Source organism: Phaethon aethereus (assembly GCF_964289735.1).
Source record: "Phaethon aethereus genome assembly, chromosome: 11".
Classification (NCBI taxonomy): Eukaryota; Metazoa; Chordata; class Aves; order Phaethontiformes; family Phaethontidae; genus Phaethon; species Phaethon aethereus.
In genome coordinates, this window is record NC_138587.1 from 18,691,282 (window position 1) to 18,709,973 (window position 18,692).

General features: G+C 61.9%; 1 protein-coding gene across 1 annotated transcript in view; it reads right to left on the minus strand.

The window, feature by feature from the left end:
* Positions 1 to 18,692, minus strand: part of CACNA2D2 (calcium voltage-gated channel auxiliary subunit alpha2delta 2) — a 199,115-nt gene that overhangs the window by 18,324 nt on the left and 162,099 nt on the right. Inside the window, exons 4-9 of the mRNA XM_082004631.1 lie at positions 14,804 to 14,848; positions 7,629 to 7,767; positions 3,699 to 3,830; positions 3,363 to 3,420; positions 1,051 to 1,101; positions 778 to 877 (exon numbers count right to left, since the gene is read on the minus strand). Coding sequence (XP_081860757.1) covers positions 778 to 877; positions 1,051 to 1,101; positions 3,363 to 3,420; positions 3,699 to 3,830; positions 7,629 to 7,767; positions 14,804 to 14,848 — 525 coding nt within the window. The remainder of the gene's footprint in view (positions 1 to 777; positions 878 to 1,050; positions 1,102 to 3,362; positions 3,421 to 3,698; positions 3,831 to 7,628; positions 7,768 to 14,803; positions 14,849 to 18,692) is intronic.

Sequence of the window (18,692 nt, forward strand, 5' to 3'; positions counted from 1 at the left end):
AGGCAGCCCCCGGCGGGCACAAACTACCCACCACGCTCAGCTCCCATGGGTGCGAGATGGCCGGAGCATCCCGTATCCCATGTCCCGGGGACGGCTGATGCTGAGACCAGGGCTTAGCTTGGGCCAAAGCAGTGCTGAGGTGGCCGGCGCGGGCGCCGGCAGTGGATGCTGTCAGCACAGGGCTCGCCTGCGCCCTCGCTTCTGCAGGGCTGCCAGGCTGGTGCGAGCAGGCGTGCCATGCCGTGCCGGCAGCGGCTGCAGGTGCTGCCTCTCGCTTACGGCTTCATTTGCTGGCAATAGGGCCCATTCATTAGGGGAGCGGCGATCCAGCTAACGGAGCCAGGCCAGACACGTTAATTAGCGCCGACGCGCTTGTGGCCAGACAAGGGAGGGCTGGCATGGGCTGGGTGCCCAGCGATGCACAGATGTGGTGGCACGACCACTGTGCTGCCTGAGGTCACAGGCTGGTGACATCGCCACGGGGAGTATGATGTCACTGGCTGGTGACAGACAGGAGGTGGCTGGTTGGGATTGCCCCAGGAGCGTTTCTGCCAAACGCCCCATGATGGGAACAGCTTCCATTCGCCACCACGTACTGCCAGAGCCCCGAGCAGCCATTTCCTTGGTTATGTGCAGGTGGGTGGTTACGAAGAAAAAAAAGGCATTTCTCTGTGCAGAGCCCCTGGGCAGGTGGGTCTGGGGGCAAAGGCCTCCCGCCGTGGGGAGCTGGCGGCTGCCTGGGGGGCACAGCCCTGCCGCTCGCCCTGCAGCACTCACCGAGGCCACGTTGACGTAGTCGTCATCCGAGAGAGTGTCCAGCATCTCATAGACCGAGGTCTTCATCAGCTTGAGGGTGAGGCCGCTCACGCTGCCGCTCCTGGCAGGAGAGGGGGGTGCTGGGGGCTCAGCAGTGAGGGGGCACGGGGCTCCCTGCCAGGGCCGACCCACACAGCTTGCCTGGGGCCACCGGCAGGACGGCGGCACCCCGGGGAGCTGTGCCACCATCCTGGCCTGGCTCAGCCCGGCCACGGCCCCCACCCGTGTACTCACACGTCCACGATGATGACCATGTCCTTCGGGGAGGAGGCGCCTTGGATGTACCTGCGGGTCACAGAGAGGGGGGTCAGCGGGCTCGACTCATTTTGGAGGGGGACCCTGACCCTGCTGGGTGCAGCCCAAGAGCAAAGCTCCGCCAGGGCACAGCCGGCGGGGGAGCGTGTCGAGAGCACCCACGGTTGTGGTGACCCCGTGGCGAGGAGCAGGGACAAGGTGGCGGCGGGCGAGCGGAGGCGAGGACACAGCACAGCGTGGCACGGCACGGCAGACCGTCAGCAACCCGCTGCTCGGTACCGTATCGGCCTAATGAGCTGTAAATGCTAAACTCTTCCATCATCACAGGCCCTTTTCTGCGAGCTGATTGTGCTGACACACACATCCATATTAAGATGCTATTTACCCCCCTGGTAGCTTCAAAGGCCAGGCTGATTAGGTTATTTTTAGCTACAAGGAGGAAAAATAATACTACTACGTAAATCCTCTCCCCTGAAAACACTTAGGGAACCCTTCCTCACCCCTGGAAGCACCCAGTCCTGCTCCCAGTCCCACTGTGCCGTCCTACGTGGGAGGGGACTGGCGCAGTGCTCAGCATCCATCCCAGCCATAGCCAGGCACAGCCCAGCCTTCCCGTCCCGCCACGCAGGGCCTGATCCTGCCATGGCTGAAGCCCAAGTGAGCCTCATTATTGTCTTGATCAGGATCAGGCCTGGTGCAAATTAATTATTGTGTTATTAGTATCAATTACTCACCATTACTGGGGAGGGCTGGGGAAGGGGCAGGCTCTGATTGCTAATCCCAGGTCCTGATGTTCCCTAATTACAAGTGATTACCCGGGCGGGATGCAGGATGCTGGCACGTGGGGCCCTCCCAGCGTGGGTGCCATGTGCCCCCAGCACCCCTCCTCGTGCTGGGGTGCAGGATGGGCAGGCAGCTGCCTGTGGGCTTCCTGCCTGCTGGCGGGGGCCGGGGGCTCAGTGCCTGCCCCGCTCGCCGGGGCTGGGCTGCCGGCACAGCACGGAGCCCAGCTAAGATGCTGCCCGTAATGGGTTGTGGCGGCGCATCCATCTCTGGCTGCCCCGCTCAGATTAATACCCCGGGCTCGGCGGGAGAAGGCTGTGGTTAACGGTGCTGTTCATCAAGGGAGGGGAAGGCAGGGGAGCGGTGCGGGCAGCACCCCGAGGCTGCAGGCAGGACGTGGCCCCTGCCGGGCCCGGCAGCGGAATGGCGAGGGCTGTGTGGCGCGCTGGACCCTGGTGCGAGGGCAGAACAGGACCCAAAAGGGTTGTCCCCAGGGGTGTGGTGCCCCCCAGTACAAAGGGTGCTGCTGCTCCTCTGTCGCTGGGTGGGCAAGCAGGTGGCCAGCCCGGCTAGTGGGCAGTGAGCTGGGCTAGCTGGGCTTGGTAGCGCCCATACACATCAGCAGCCCCCCTGAAAGGGCCTGCCAGTCCCCCCTCCACCAACAACCTGCTCAGACGCCCCAGCGGAGAACAGTTAAAAATTAATGTGGAGCAATCAAAGACAATTATGCACAGTAGCAGGGCCATTAATTTTCTGACAAGGAGAGGGGGCAGCTCCCGGTGCGGGCAGGGGGACGGGCAGCGGGTGCTCCCCTGGGATATAAGGCTCCTCGGGCCCGTGCCGGAGACCTGTGCCTGCTTTCCTCTCTGTGCCTGCATTTTTCGGCAACAACTGCAGGCAGGACGGGGCTGCAGCTCCCCGAGCCCCGCGGGCAGCACGGTAACGCGCGCTGCCGAGCTGGCACCTCTACCTGCGCTCGGGGGGAGCGATCGATCCCGCCTCGCTCTGCCTGCAGCTAAATGGCTGCTTGCAGCTACCGCCGAACCACAGCCCGGTGCTGCCTGCACGTCTCCTTCTCCCTCCTCCCAGCTTGTGGTTTCCGAGAGCCGGCTGTTCTCCCGTTCGGATGAGAATGCTGGCTGGGACCCAGCAGCCGTGGCTGGTCTCTATCCAAGAATTTCTCTCTCCGCCCCGCTCTGCCTTCCTGGGGGCCGAGAGCCGCAGCTCGGATGCCCCTGCCCGTGCTACTGTGTCTGTTTGCCAACGGCCGTGTTGTGGTTTAGCCCCAGCCGGCAACTAAGCCCCACGCAGCCGCTCGCTCACTCCCCCACGGTGGGACGGGGGAGAGAATCGGAAGCCTCACACCAGCTTCTATGAAGAAAATTATCTTTACCCTGGCTGAAACCAGGACAGCCGGCCACGTGTGAAACGAAAAGGGGAGGGAGCTGGCTGCTCCCGCCGGGAAGGGCCTGCAAAGGGACCCCCCTCCCCACCCGGCACCCCCTTACCAGGGCCGCCGGCGCACGTCGTAGAGGTCGATCTTATTGGGGGCTCTCCACGGGGTGGCTGCGGGGGAAGGCAGGCGGTGAGCAAGGCAGGGCCGTCCCTGGGCGGGGGACAAGGGGACGTGGGGGACGGGGCAGAGGGATGCCCAATGCCGAGGAGGCGGCAGGCCCTGGCGGGGAGCTCACACCACCGGGCTTCGGCACAGCACGGTTACGTGTGCCAGGCGGCCCCCAGGGCCGGCGCCGCGGGATGCTCGCCTGCACCTCACAGTGGGAAGGCCCCGGGCTGCCACGGCCAACACTCCCCCCCCCCCCCCGCCATGGCCCCCCGCCACGCACCGGGGTAGTAGCGGGTGACGCCGGTGGCACTGCCGAACACCTGCCAGAGCAGGGAGGGATCCTCCTTCCGGTTCTCGATGAAGACGTCCTCCAGCGCCTGCGTCCAGTTCAGCTCGTTGAGGATGACGGTGGCTGCGGGAGACAGAGCCGGAGGCAGTGGGTGGGTGTGGGGCTGGGGGTGACGGGGACCGTGGTGTCCCTGCGGTGACGGCAGGGAGGGAGAGGCAGTTTGTTGCCTCTGCTCCTTCCCACGGAGGACCCCAAAGGAGTTTCGCAGCCACTCCTGCGTCCCCCCGGCCCCCTCGCTCCCACGGGGCTCCAGCGTCAGCCTGCTGTCCCCAGAGAGCCCAGCCAGCCACCGGGACTGCCCCAGGGGCTCACCGTCCCTGTCCGCTGCCTCTGGGGCAGGGACAGCCACCGCTGGGGACAGCTGGCTCGCCACCTCACCCCCTCCCAGCAGAACGCCCTGCTCCTCCTGCCACCACACCAGCCCCGCTCCCCGGGGACAGCCACCAGCTGGGGAACCACGGGGCCGTGTCCCCGCGGGGCCACAGAGCCCCCGGGCCCGGCTCTGCGTTCCTGCCGGCCTCCGCACCTGACGCAAAAGCAATTAAGATGCCGGCAAACAACAGTTTTAAATTATTCAGCTATTAAAGCAACAGATAAGCTTTAACGGGGACAGCGCGACCGCCCTGCGCTCACAGGGCCCTTCGGGGCACCCCGAACACCGCGGGTGCCCCGTGCCCTGGGCAGGTGGGGGGAGCCCCATGGTGCCCACCAGCAGCCCGTGCTGGGCTGCCCCAGGACTGCAGCGCGTAGGAGCCAGCCGTGCCGCTGCGGGCAGGAGCGGGCAGCCGGCAGCAACTCGAGGCCAGGCGCTGCTCCCTCCTAGGGGGACCCTCTGTTCATTTTTGGGGTGCAGGAGCTTGCAGGAGCAGCCCCTCTTGTCAACATTGGGCAGAGCAACAGGCGGTGCTGCAGGGGAGCCAGCGTGCGTTTGAGGAGTATATTGGCTCGCCTAAGGCTTCCTCCAACACTTGTCCCTCCTCAAAACACCGTCATCACCCGTTCAAGCTTTCGCCACAGCCCCGAGGCGCTGGGAGGACGTGGGCAGGTTTCACTCAGGGTCAACCTCGGATCCTTCCATCCCAGCACCGCCGCTGCTGAAGACTTCTCCTTCCCTCAGGCAGCTACGCTTTCAAACCCTGGCTTACTCCGTCCGTATCGCCCCGGCCATTTCTCAGCGCCAGGCCGGCACAGAGCGCTGTGATCCGGGCACTTAGGATGATTTCTCATTTGGCTCTGTCACAGGACCCAGTTTTTCCCAGGAGAAGGGGACATGAGCAGGCTGCCAGGCTCCTGCCTGCCCGGAGCAGCCCCAGGCAGTGCCACCGGCCCTGGCTGGGCACCATGCTGGGCACCGACACATCCCCAACAGCTCCAGCCGTGCCTGCACCTCCAGCCCCTCAGGGCCTGTCAGCCACACCAGGTTTGTGCCGAATGCAGCCTCTATATCCTCCCTGCGCACACACACAGCCCATATACCACAGCCCTAGATCATCCCTGAGCACAAATGCAGCCCCTATACCATCCCTGTGAACATACACAGCCCCTATACCATCCCTGCATGTGAACATAGCCCCTATACCCTCCCTGCGCACACACACAGCCCATATACCACCCCTGAGCACACACACGGCCCTAGATCATCCCTGAGCACAAATGCAGCCCCTATACCATCCCTGTGAACATACACAGCCCCTATACCATCCTTGCATGTGAACATAGCCCCTATACCCGCCCTGTGCACGAACGAGGCCCCTCTACCCGCCATGCGCCCCGGCGCAGCCCCTACGCTCCTCCTGTGTGCAGAGTGATGAGCTCATCGGATGGGAGGCCGTGTCCGTCGTCGGGATGGCTCCCGTCACCCTCGGTTGAGGCCAGAGCTGCCAGACCCCACTGACATCCCCTGTCTCCGTCCCCATCTCGTCCTTGTCCCCATCAGGGTGAGCTCAGCCCCGCCAGCGAGCGATTGCAGATTTAATTAAAAACGGCACAGTAAATAAAACACATATAGGATGTAATTTGTGTGTGTAGCGAGGGGTGACGGCGGAGGGTGTCTCCGCAGTGGTTTAATTAGCGCGCCAGGCAGTGATAGTGCCTCTCCGCTGGGTCCCGCTGGGGAGACGCTCCCCGCCCGCGGCTCTGCGGGGACCGGCCACGCTTGCCCGTGTCCCCAGCAGGAGGGGGCACACAGGTGGACCCATGCCCGGACCCCAAACCCGCTCTCTGGGGTGCAGCGGCTGAGCACCCTGCTCTGCACCCCGGCTTTTTGGAGCACCCTGGCATGGCCGGGCACAGTCTGATCCACCATTGTGCTTGTGGCTGTGGCCACTTTCCCTGGCTGGGAAGGGGCTTTGGGAGGGTGTCGCCCCATTGGGAGCCCTCCGCCCCGTCCCATATCCTCTCCAGCATCCCTTCTGAGCGGCTGCAAGTCCCCAGAGCATGTTAATCTCCAAATCGCTCTCGTCCCATGGCCGAGCGGGGTGATTTATGTGGCCATGGCAGGGCACCAGCCGTGGCGTCGGCTGGCAAGCAGGGGTGAGGAGTAATGAATATTTCATCCCACGCAACCCACCTGGCTCGCCTGCACCCCACTCGCACGATGTGCTTCATTAGCCGCCTGGCCTGCGCTAGCTGGGTAATAAAACTAATTGCAAATTTCTAAGCCACTGCTGCCGCCGCCGCCGCGGTGAAATCGTTGCACCAACGCGGCTCTGAGCACAGCTGAGCCGGCAACGAGCCCGTGTACCCGGAAAGCGCCGCTCAGGGCAGGAACGTGAGCTCAGTCCCCATCACTGCCATGGCCACCTGGGAGCCCTCAGCAAGTGCCACTGAGAGAAGGGGGTGTGGGGACGGTGGTGTCCTTGAGCGGAGTGGGGAGACGAGGGGTCCCCCCCCAGCAGAGTCTGGGGCTGGGTACAGGATGCGGCCCACAGGTGCTGGAGGCTGATCTCCAGCTGGGAGCGGTCCCCAGCTGGGTGCAGAGCAGCCACTAGAGGGAAATGGAGACCGACTGTCACCATGTGCCACCGCGGCAGGGCGAGGTAGGAGAGAGCTCTGGAAGCTCAGAGACTGTGTCACCTCCCGGTGGGGACCAGAAGCTGGTGTGGCGTGTCCTACCCCATCCATCCGTCTGTCCGTCCATCCACCCACCTGCCCATCCCTGCCTGCCTGCTCCCGGGCTGCCCCACTGCCCCAGGCCCCCTTTCTGGAGCACCCCATGCCCCCACCAGCCGCAGGGGCACGGCCACGGGGCTGACACCCCTGCACGCTCCCCGCGCAATGTCTTGCAATCGCCCTCGCTGCCTTCCTGCAGGACCTCAGCTGCTCTTCCCCCTTTTCATAAGCTCAGCCCCAAGCCAGCAAGGAAGCATCCCCACTTCGCCCTCGCCCACTGCTCAGCCCCGTCTCGCTCCCTTCTACGAGCTTGGAGTTTCCATCTCGATAATTGCTCCTGCACGGAGCTGCTCCATCGCCCTGATCGCCTCCAGCGCCCGCTTTGAATCTCCTTGAGCTTCATTGAGCTCTTCTACAGGGAGGGTCAGCGCCATGTGGGCGCAGCCGAGGCTCGCCCTGTGCCATAACTGCCGTTTCTCCTTCGCTCTCCATCCCTTCCCAATAACCCCTAACCCCCGATGTATCTCTTTGACCCGTTCTAAGCTTTTGAGGGTCCCTGGGGAGGGACACGCTGTCACCTCTGTCCCGCCACAGCGACTCTGCCTCTTCTCAGTGCCTGCCCTGGCACCGAGACCCAGCCCTGGCACCCTGGGGTGACGGTCCCTGGGGCTGTGGCACCCGGAGCCGGAGAGGGGGAGGCTGAGCCCGACTGGGCAGCGCAGAGCAGAGCAGGTGAGGAGGGGCACTCACAGCCTTTGTAGATGTCCGTGGGGATCTGCACGGCAGCGTACGAATAGTTAACCTTGGTCTTGAAGTTGGCATCGTCAGTGAACTCCAGCTTCAAGGAGTTGGACTTCTCCCTCTCGATCTCTTCTCCATCGGGATCGTCCTGGGGAAGGAGCAGAGCACACGGGGTTACCCGTGGGTGCCGGCCCCGGATGCACACTGGGAACGTCACCACCCAAAGCCCATCACCAAATGTGCCCCCATGGAGACCAGCAATGCCGGCTCTTGTGCTGGAGTTGGCCTGCAGCCCACACCAGCGCAGGCGGCACAGGCGAGTGGGTGCCCAGAGAGGGTGGGCATGAAGGCGAGCGTTGGTTACCCTTGCCTCTGCGCTTTCAGTAGCAGGACAGGTATTAAATCAGACAAAAAAAAAAACCAAACCAACCCCAAACCAAAAAAAAAGCCTTGAAAATCAATTAGCAGCAAAAGGCAACTATCAAAGAACAAATTAAAATGGAGTGCAGCTTAGCGCTCTGTCAATAAGTAATGCAAACAATATTTAATTATGGTGGAGAGACGGCAAATTCCCCACTGCTGGTGCTGGAACGCGCTCCCTCGCCTTCCCAGCCCTCCTCTCCCTTCCCGGGGCCCTGCTGCCAGTACGCACTGGGGTAACCCCTCTCCGGCAAGGCAGGCTGAGCCGCGCAGGCAGGATGGCAGGCAGCCGCAGGCAGGGTACAGAGAGGAGCCAAGGCGCAGGGCCGTGCAGGGAAGTGGGAGAAGGCAGGCGGCCTCGCTACAGAGCTGGGGAAAGTGCCCCCGCCATCCCGCTGGGAGCAAAGAATCCTGGGAGAAGGTGCTGGCTCCGAGCTGCTGCATCCCTGCCACAGGCCCCGCGGCCGCGCAAGGCTGAGATGCTCAGAGCGGGGAGGAGGAGGAGGATGCTGCAGCATCTGCCCTTTGTGTCCCTGGAGCATAGAGCTGCCTGCCCCATCCGCGGGCAGGGACAGCCAACATAGGCAGGGACACGCCGAGCCCAAGCTGGGGCACAGGACGGCTCTGGTCACCTTCTCCCGGCCCCGGCTGCGGGAGCGGAAGGGGCTGGGGGGCGTGCAGGAGGGCAGGAGCGGATCCGGCCGCTGAGTCGCCTGGTGAGGGAGCAAATCCCCCTCGAGAAGCAGGTCGGTGCCTCTCCCTCTGTGCTCCTCCCCAGCGAGGGCCCGGCTCGGAGCCCGCTCAGGCCGCCTGATTGCGGCAGCAGAGATCAGCCCCGGAGAAACGACAGCGGACGTGACTGGAAGCGTGAGCAGCTCCAGGCAGGGCTCGTGCGGTGCCGTGCCGGGCGGACGGCTGCCCGGAGCGATGCCCCACGCCGTCCCGTGGCAAAGCACCTCGGCGCCAGCAGGGCCGAGGGGTGGGCAATGGTCCCATCCTGCTGCCCTCGATGGCCCAGCGCGAGCAGCTCTCCCACCGGCCAGGCTCCTCTCGACAGCACCCGGGGGACAAAAGATCTGAATTCCTCGTGGGAAAAGCCACACATGTAAAGGAAAATGACGTGTTGAGTAAATAAACTAGGAAGCTAATTTAAAACCCGTCTTGGCCTCCTCCCTGTTTCCCCTCCACAGACGCCGCCGAGCGATGCCGCCTCCCCCGGGCCAGCTCCGGCCGGCCGCCGCGGCGGTGACATTCCCCTGACATTGCGAGGGGTGGCCAAAGCATTCGCCACAGCTCGGGAGAATAACAGGATTGATACGCGAGGCTGGGGCTTTAATTCTGGCCGACGGATCGCGAGCGTAAACAGCAAACACAGCGCCGAGCCGACCCTGGTGCGTGGGCTCCGGCCCTCCGGGAAGGTGCTGAACTCAACTGCAGCCGCAGTAGCCACGCGGCAGGCGGGCAGGAGCCGTGCCCACCTCCCCCGAGCCGTGTCGCCAAGACCAAAATCCGGACTGCGCTCTCCATCTCACATAAATCTGGCGAAAAGGCACAAAACCGACTGCCGGGCGCCCTGCAAAGCCCTGAGGCCGCAGCAGAGCCCGCTCCCCAGCTGCGTGCCGGGCCACGGGCTACCTGGAGAGCGGATCCGGCCCCAAGCCTGCCGTCAGCGTGGGGCCAGGTCCCCGGGGGAAGGCACTCGCAATAGTTGGCCTCTGCCAACCTCTGCCAGCACCAGACGGTGTTTTAGAGGCGCCTGTGGAAAACAGGCTTTAGACGGGATAACGCCGCGGCCCCGAGGGCACCTGCAGCACCAAAAACTCTGCTTTGACACTAACCCCCTTTTTTCCCTGAGCCCAGCAAAGTCCTGGTGACACCTCCCCATCCTGAATCGGTGGGGCACCCTGCGCGGGTCCAGCCCACCCGCTGCCCCCGCTGGCAGCCGGGAAAATCCAACCTTCCCTATTTCCCCCGCACTGGCAGGGGTATCCCCCACTTCGCCGGAGCTGGAACTACCGTATATAGTCGCCGCTCCCCTGTTTATCATTATTCCGTTGTATCACCCACTTCTGAGGGGCTAATTTGTATTCTGCCAGGTTCGGCGCTGTCTGGCTGCTCCCATTCATGGAGCTGTAAAGAGGCATATGTACAGATCTCGGAGACAAATATACAGCTATCTATACGTAGGACACTTCATGCATCACTGACACCTATACGGCAAACAGACTTGCGGAAAGAGCTGATGTTATCCAAGCTACATTTATCCTTTATCCATAAATCTCCCGACCTCAACTAAATTATTCCTGTTTAAGCCAGGCTGAATTTGGCCCCTGACATGGGGTCATTTGCACCCGGATGAAGGCAGGCAAAGGGATGGGAGCATCTCGGTGCCGGGCTGGGGCTACAAGGAGCCACCTTGGGAAGGCTGGAGGAAGAAATTCTGCATTAAATTTATATTAGAGCAAAGGAGAAGATGATTCAAGTTCTCCTGGATTTATACCGGTTTAACTGCGAGCATCTCAGCAGGCCCCCAGCCAGATTTTGCAGCATTTCTCATCATTACATTTCAAAAGAACTTGGAAACATCTATTTATCTGTTATAATACGTACAACGTAACACAAATAGATGCTACAGTTTGAATATATTATTTGCTCCACACCATTAGAAATCGACTCCACGGCAATATATCAATATTATACGTATTTATTGCTTCAGCAAGAAGTCATCACGTGCCGAGAGCTTTTGTCATCTTCAGTACTTTAGCGGCTGGGTTGCCACTCACATCATTTTTCTCTTGAGTCTCCCAAAATGATGGACAGGGGGTAAGACCCAGAGGTGCCCCAGCACCCAGAGAGCACCAGCGGCGCCGCGCGGCAGCTTCACTGCGGGCTGCCGCGCGCTCGGCACGTACCTGCCCGCCATCGCGTCCAGGCTGGTACCGGCTGAGAACGGCCAGCCTGCCCACGGGCACAAGGACTATCGGGGGGCCCCAGCAGCGACGGGGCTTGGAGCTGCGGATCGAGCCGGCGAAGTGACCCGGCGCAGCAGCGATGCCTTGGCCAGGCGGCTCCCGCGGATGCAGACACCCCCGTTCCTTGCTCATCTCCATGGGAACGAGCCATCGCGGCTAATGATGACTGCTTAAATGGCAGCGCCCACGGCAAACACACGGCTTGCGGCGCAGGTGGCCGCTCCGGGATGCTGGCTGGGGTTTCGCAGCTCCGGACGAGCCGGGTAGCCACAGCCTTTCCCTGCGGTGCTCCTCCCGGTACCCTCGGCACCCGTGAGCCGCAGCATCCCGACAGCATCCCTGCATCCCACGTCCTGCCCCACACATGCCTGATCAAGAACATATCTCACCGAGATCCCAACACATCCTTTTAAATTTCCCAGGGGCATCCATCCATGCTAAGTCCGGAAAAGCCAGTGAAATATTCATACCGACACGCCGCGACTACTACTACTAATGAATATAAATGCCAGCCCCGAGCACATGGCTGGGAAACGCCAGGCCTGTGCAAAAGGGCCTTTCTCCTCCTGAAGTACCTCAGCTTTTCCTGAAATGTGGCAATTTTAATGCCAGGGAGGGAGACAGTGTGTTCTCCAGCCACGTTCCTGCTTTTATAGCAGCCCAGGTTATAAATAACAATCAGCCTCTCCCGCCAGCCTGCTCCCCTATCCCCCTTTGCTTTTTTTAATCTTTGCCAAAGGTACTGTTTAGAGATCTTTCTAGACCATTTATTTTTAAATTACCAGCCAGAGGAGAGAAGGGGGGGGGAAGAAAAAAGGCAAAAGAAAGAAACTTCTGGGGCTGATAGCTTATCAGGAGGAAATCCAAATGTCACAGTAGTTGAGAAAGTTGGAAGATTAAATTTTCCAACACCCTTCATCTGCTGCTGACATTTAGGGGTTTTTTTTCTCCCTCCTCCCTCTCCTCACTGCATCTACCAAGTGGGGTGAGCAGCGAGCGGGCAGCCCTTGCCGGTGGCCAGGACCGGCATCGCGCTCTCGCCTGCACCGAAGGGTGCTGAGGCTGGCACAGAGCCTCCCACCACCAGCCCCTCGCTCTCACCCCTCCCTGGGGACCTCGAGCAGGCGGCGGGTACCGTAGGGCTGACCTTGGGGTGAGGATACCTTCACGCAGTCGTGCTGCTTTCCACCGGCCTCAGCAGTGACTTACGCATCATCCCTTGCCGTAAACGCAACACTGAAGATGGAAAATCACTTTGTTTCTGCCTTGTTCTGCCTGTGATGCCCAACCGAGAGCGTCTGCTGATTTGAACACTTCTCTACGGAAAAACCCCACAGCCCTTGCTAGCGGGGAAAGGTGAAAACTTTGCTTCTGCAAATGTTTCGAGAGCATGGGGGACCCCCAGGAAAATTCTCTGATGTTCCCATTTGTTAATAACCACTTGGAAACCCAAAATCTGTCTAGGAAGATAGTGGAGCTGAGGTGCAAGCAAAAATGAATAGGAAGCTCATTTCTTTCTCGCTGTAGTTAAAGCCGGCATAAGGCTTGTGAATAAGCCCTGGTTACGTTGAATAGGCATTGTCCAGCAGAACTAACTCCATTTCAGCTAGATCCCGCTCAATTTAAATACCAAAATTGAAGCCAAATAAAGAAAAGACGGAAAGAGCGCTATTTAGTTCCATTCAGACCTTCGGGTATAATGTCCCTCCTTTTTTATTTCAGTATCACCTTCTTTTCTCTCCATTATTTTTGCTGTAATTAGATTTCCTGGGATTTCTCCGGGAAGCAGCAGCGGCATCGATATGGGAGCGCCCTCCCTGCCGACCCCACAAACCTCGGCGAGAGGACACCTCCAATTTTGCTTGCTGCTTCCCCAGAGGAGGACTGAAGTCGGTGTGGCCGACAACGGATTTGCAAGGCTGTTCCTCCCCGATGACATGCCACCTCCCTTGGGCAAGGGCCGGGGACCAGGGAGCCGACCCCACGGTCCCCAGGAACACCGTGCCACGCCGCAGTGTGTGGTTTCTCCCCAGTGCCCTGTGTGCCGGGAGGGCTCGGCGGGCACAGCTCCGAGGTTGAGATGTCTCCGATTTCCTAATCCTGCCTAATGTAACCAGGATGCTCTCTGCACTCGCAGAAATGGCTAATCCCAAAGCCAACAGCCAGCAGCTGCCAGCTCGGATCGCCGTGGCCAACACCGGCTGGGTGTGGGCAGCCAGGACCGGTCAGGGTAACACCGGGCACAGGGACATCCAGCTCCCCTGTCCCCTGCCCCCAGCAGTGACGGCAAAAGCCCTGCCCAGCCTGATGGATGCACCAGCCCCCGGGCCGGGAGCTGCCCTGCTCCCTGGGCTGTCTCCTGCTGCCTCCACCACCAGCCAGTTTTTCCTCCACTTCGATCCAAAACCCACTTTAACGCATTTTAAGCCGATTAGCCCCATCCTCTCTGGAGCGGCCACAGAGCGCAGGATTCTCCCCTCCCTCCTTTGGCGGCTTCCCCCAGGCTGGGGAGAGACACGAGACATCTCCTGCTCCGAGCGAGCGGGACCCTCAGCAGGGAGACTTGCTCCGGAGAGCAAGCGCTCTCCCCTTCGGTCACAGCGTCTGCCCGACCCCTCCGTCCCGTCTCACCTCCATGACTCCGTGGCTCCGGCTTCCCCTGCCACGGAGCCCTCCCGCTGTCACCGCCCAGGGACAACGGCAGCGGTGGTTTGGCACTAACTGCCCTGAAGGCGCCCATCCTCTGCTCCAGCCCACCCCGGCTCTGCTCTGCGGCACCACCCCCAAAGCGGGGTGAGAGGAGAGCCGGAGCTCAGCACGGGGCGCGTTGCCCGAGCTGGTGGGACCCCACCAAGCCCGGCTCCTCCCCTCCCCTCTGCACAGGGCCTTCTGTCGGCTTGTGGGGTCACCCGAGCATTATTTTCGGGCGAGGCTGTGTGGTTTGCAAGCAGTTTGCTGCCAACGCCACGTGATCCTACCCTCCCGCTGCGGTACCTGTCCCCCGCGGCGCATCTGCTGCCAGCTCTGCTTCGGGGCGGGGGCCGGGCCCGGGGCACCGGTGCTGGCTGGGGCTGCCCCCAAGCCCCTGCCCCACTCTGCCCGGGGCTCCCGGCCAGCTCTGAGGACACTGTGACGCACTCGCTCCCCAGCGGCACCGTGCCGAGAGCGTCACCCACCCGGCGAGCCCCTGTTTCGGAAGGGTCCCATGGCACGGCACAACGTAGGAGCCGGGTGACCCGTCACCTGCCAGCACAGCGGGGTGCCGTGGGGCAGCAGCCATTGCCGGCAGAGCGCCCTGCGCCTGTGGCACGGCACCCGAGTGCCGTCACCGAGCCTGCACGTAGGGAGCCAGCAAACACCAGCCCCCTCGGGGGCACCGGGAGAGCGGAGCTGCCGGGTCTGTATTTAAAGCACTGATTGCCAGAAGTCACAGGACGGCTGTGCTGGGAGGGGGGCAGAGAATTAGATTCAGTCTCTAATTAAAGGTTTGCTCTTCATTTGAATTTCAGATGCCAGCTTTAATTTTAGAAACTTTTGCAGGCAGCAGAGCGACCTGCGCGCCGTCCTGCTGCCGCCGGGGCTGGCGCCGGCGGACAGATGCCACCGCAGCCCGGCTGGGGGGGACGGCTGTGCACCGGGCATTCGCTGCCCGCCGCAGAGCCTCGTTACGCCGCCTGTAACGAACGCTGTGCCGTGCCGCCGCCGGCACAGTGCTGGGACAGCCCCAGCGAGGGGCTCAGTGCCGGGACGGAGTGGTGACTGTGCCGGTGGTGCAGCAGGGACTGTACTCACATATTCAGTGTCTGCCTTGGAGTCGTAGTACTCGATATCTTCCTCCTGCAGAGAAAAGGGAGCGCTGAGTTAGTGCTGGGCAGGGACAGGGTTGGCAGAGGGATCCGCATCGCCGCCCTCCCTCCCCTTCACTGGTCCCCTTGAAACCTCCGTCACATCGCTGGGGACCAAACCCTGCCCATCCCACGCTGTCCCCGGGACACAGCCGGGACCCCGCATTCCCCGTGTCTGCCCTCCGAGGACTGACGCATCGCCCGCTGTGCCTCCCTCCGCTCACGGCTGCTGCTGAGCCGCAGCAGCGCAGGGCCACGCACAGCCTCTGACACGGCCAACCAGCCCCGTAACGGTGCCAGCGGCGTGACTGCGGCCTCTGCGCTGCCACTGGGCGCGAGGCTGCACCGTGTCCCCACACCCGGGATGCTTTGGTCCTGCTGTGAGCATTGGGAGCCGCAGCCGAGCCGGGCACAGGCAGCGTGGCAGGCAGCAGCCCCGCAGCCGGCAAAGCTCCCCTCCCTGCACGGCAGAAACGGGGAGAAGAGCATCCTTGCTTCCGTGGAGAAACGCATGTCGTTAATTTGGGGTATTTAGAGCCTATTTAGGCAGAAAGGTCTGCTTGGATTCCTCTTCCCCACGTGTCAGGACGTGAGGCAGCTGATAAAAATCCTAAAGAGGCAATTCGGAGAGCAGCAATGCTGTCACAACAGCGTTTTGTGTGCCATCAGAAGGGGTAATTAAAGGGCACTCGGAGACTCTTCTCTGCGTGCAGGGACGCGGGTGCGATGCAGGCGCACCGGCAGCCGTCGCGGCACTAACATGTCTGCCACTCAATCAGCCGTCAGCAGCCGCCCCGCAAACCAGCCTTCCGCCCCGCCCGCGCAGGCAGCGCTTTGGGATGATTATTGCCGTTGTTATTTAACAAGGAGAGCGATCTGGGCGCAGAACAGAAACCCAACCAAAACCTTAACGGCGCTGACTGCATCCCCGCCCTCCCCGTTCGGCCTCTGCCGCTGCCCCTGCGGCAGCCGGCCCGGCCACGGGCGTGTGGCCGGGGCCGGTGGCACCGTGACACCCAGCCCAGCCCGGCCACGGGCTCGTGCCAGGGAAAGGGACTGGTGGGTCCGAGCAGCTTGCCGGGCAGCCGGCACCACCCGCTCCACCGCCCCGGCCCCCCAGGAGCCTTGGATAACCCTCTGGATAGCGTTATCCCACCCTGCTCCCCGGAGCGCTTTGCTGCTGTTCTCCAGGCTGCTGAGACACAAGACCACCGAAAGGTGGGAAGGCCCCCCCGAGAGGGGATGTTGCTCTCTGGGGGGCACCGGTGATGGGGGACCGCGGCACGCTGCATGGCCGAGGGCCCCCCGGGACGGGGACTGCAAAGGGCGGTTTCCGCATCCTCCTGGGCAGAGGGGCTGGTCCCTTCCGCGGGCTCTGCGACTCGAATCATGGCGATAAGGGAGCACCGAGAGGGGGAAGCGAAAAAAATCAACGCAGCATCTTCCAATTTCTGCTATTAAAAAGCCTAGTCATTAAGGGAATGTACTTATTAATTATCTGTGATTTGTTGTGAAATGCTGAGGGGTTTACAACAACAAGAAAAGGGAAAAAAACCCCTAATTTCTCTTCGGATGCCCTCCCCGCGCCGCTCCCAGCCCCGCGCACGCCCCTGCCCCTCGCCGGCACTGCCGTCTCCCCGGGTCCGCGGCCATCTGCACTTCCTAATTAAAGGAACCCCCGGGAGACCCGTAACACAAACGAGCTAATTTCATGTTTAATGATCTTTAATCAGAAGTGAGTGTGACTAACAACAGCCATCCAGAAGGTGCTTTGTTATTCATTTTATCTTCCATCGCCTCCTCCAAAAAGCTCGAATCCCCTCTGACACACGGTGGCCCCACTCTTCCAGTGCAGGAGAGGGCATGAGGGAGGCTCCGGGAGAAGAGCCCGGTCCTCTGCTCCTGTTTTCACCCGCTCCAGCGCTCCCACGGCACGGCACGGCACGGGGAGCGGGCCTCCTGGAAGGACGGCTCTGCCGCCGGTTTCCCTAGGGATCACAGAGCCCTTGCCATACGCTTTTTCAAGCCCCGACGACTCCGGGAGCAGCAGGATGAGATCCTGGCCACCCTCACGCCACCCCGACATGAGATGGCACGCGTGGGACGCCCAGTGTCACCGTGGCCCCGGCCCCAGGACGTGCCCCGACGCCAGGCTCCGCTCTCCTTGCCGCGATCCCGCCAATGCCGGCGGGCGTTCACGGGGGTGCGAGGCAGCCCGCGGGGGCTGGCAGGGCACCCGCACCCCCGGCATCCAGAGGCCAGTGGAGCAGGCAGGAATTTATTCCAGGAAGGAGGGACAGAGCCCTCGCAGACTCTCTCGGGCGATGCTGGGGGTATCTGGATGCTGGGCTGCAGAGGCAACAAGGGGCCCTACAATTTCCTCTCCCTAATATTTTTTAAACCAGGCTTGCCTTCTTCACATAATCCTCTCTTCCTCCTCCTCCAGTCCACATTAAATGGAGCACCCGGTCTGTATAAATAGCACTGATATTTCTAGAGCCTTTCAGAATAAATGCCAATAAAGAAAACAAGGGGGTGAAGATGTCGAGGGATTTCAGGGCGAAACATGGCCCCCGCCTCCGGCAGACGAGCCGGCAAAAAGCACTCGCCGGCCTGCGCTGAAGCGGAGGCAGGCGCTGGGTAGCTGCTCCTCACCGATGTGCCAACCGCTGCCCATTTTCTCAGGCCGTAATTGCCGAACGGCATCCGCGTAATGGCGCTGCAAGCGCCGCGTCGCCAGCGGGTAAGCACGGGGTTATTTCAGTCTCCTGAGCCCTCAGTGCCCAGTCAGGGGGAAACGACTTGGGGAGTTCAGTGCCATCGCAGAGCGATCTGCAAACGCTGCTGAAGCCATCGCCCGGGCTTCTCCAGCAAAGCCACCGAGCAACCACCGCGCCTGTGCCAATCCCTTGCGCTGCGGTGTCACCGGGCAGCCCCCAGCCAGGGTTTGACCCAGGCGGGACGTCCTGGATGGGGCTCCAGGGATGCTGCACGCCAGAGTCCCCCCGGGGACCCTACGTCCTGCATTTCCCCCTTGAGCCCTCCCTAACAGCCCCGTGCTCCGCTCCTTTGCCCATTTTACACCAAAGCACCAAGCAAAAAGCCGACTAACGAAACCAGGTTGTGAGCGTCCGGGGAGCGGCACAGCAGGTTTGAGCCAAAGCCCACGACAAGGAGGGGCGCGGGGAGCCTCCGGCCGGTGCCGAGGGGCACTCCTCCCCGCCAGAGCACTCACACAGGTCTTTTTTTCGCCTGAAACAATCACAGCAACTAAAAATAACATTAAAAAGGTCAGTGCTCTGCTATCTCGCTGCAGCAGTGATGTCAGAGCGGAAGGGTGCGGGTCCAAACCTCCGAGTCGTCGGTCTAAGGAGGTGGCAATCAAACCACGTCACGCGCGCAGCTGCCACCGCCCCGAAAAAGCCTCGGAAGGAGCTGCCGGCGGCACATCGGCTCCTTGCTCCAGCCCGTCCAGCCGGAGCACGCAGCCGGCAGGGACATGGCCGCGGGGCCGTGGCTTGCTCTCCCCCTGTAGTTTTTCTGTAAGACCACCCCCGCAGGCTCATCCTTCTCCTCTGGTCCTCTGCAGGATCGCTCGCTGTCGTCTCGCAAGGGTCACCCTGCCCTGGGGACACTGCAGCTCCTCGGGGCAATTTTGCAGGTAGCTCCCACTGCACCGCATTGATTCTGGTCTCCCTCAGCTCTCCGGCTGCGGGTTTCATTCCTCCGGGCGGCACGGGTGACCCCTGCGGTCAGGAAATCTCTTTCCAGATGTAATTGGCTCTGGAAGAGCCCCCTCCTGCAGTAGTTTGCCTTCCAGGCAGTTAGGAGGAACT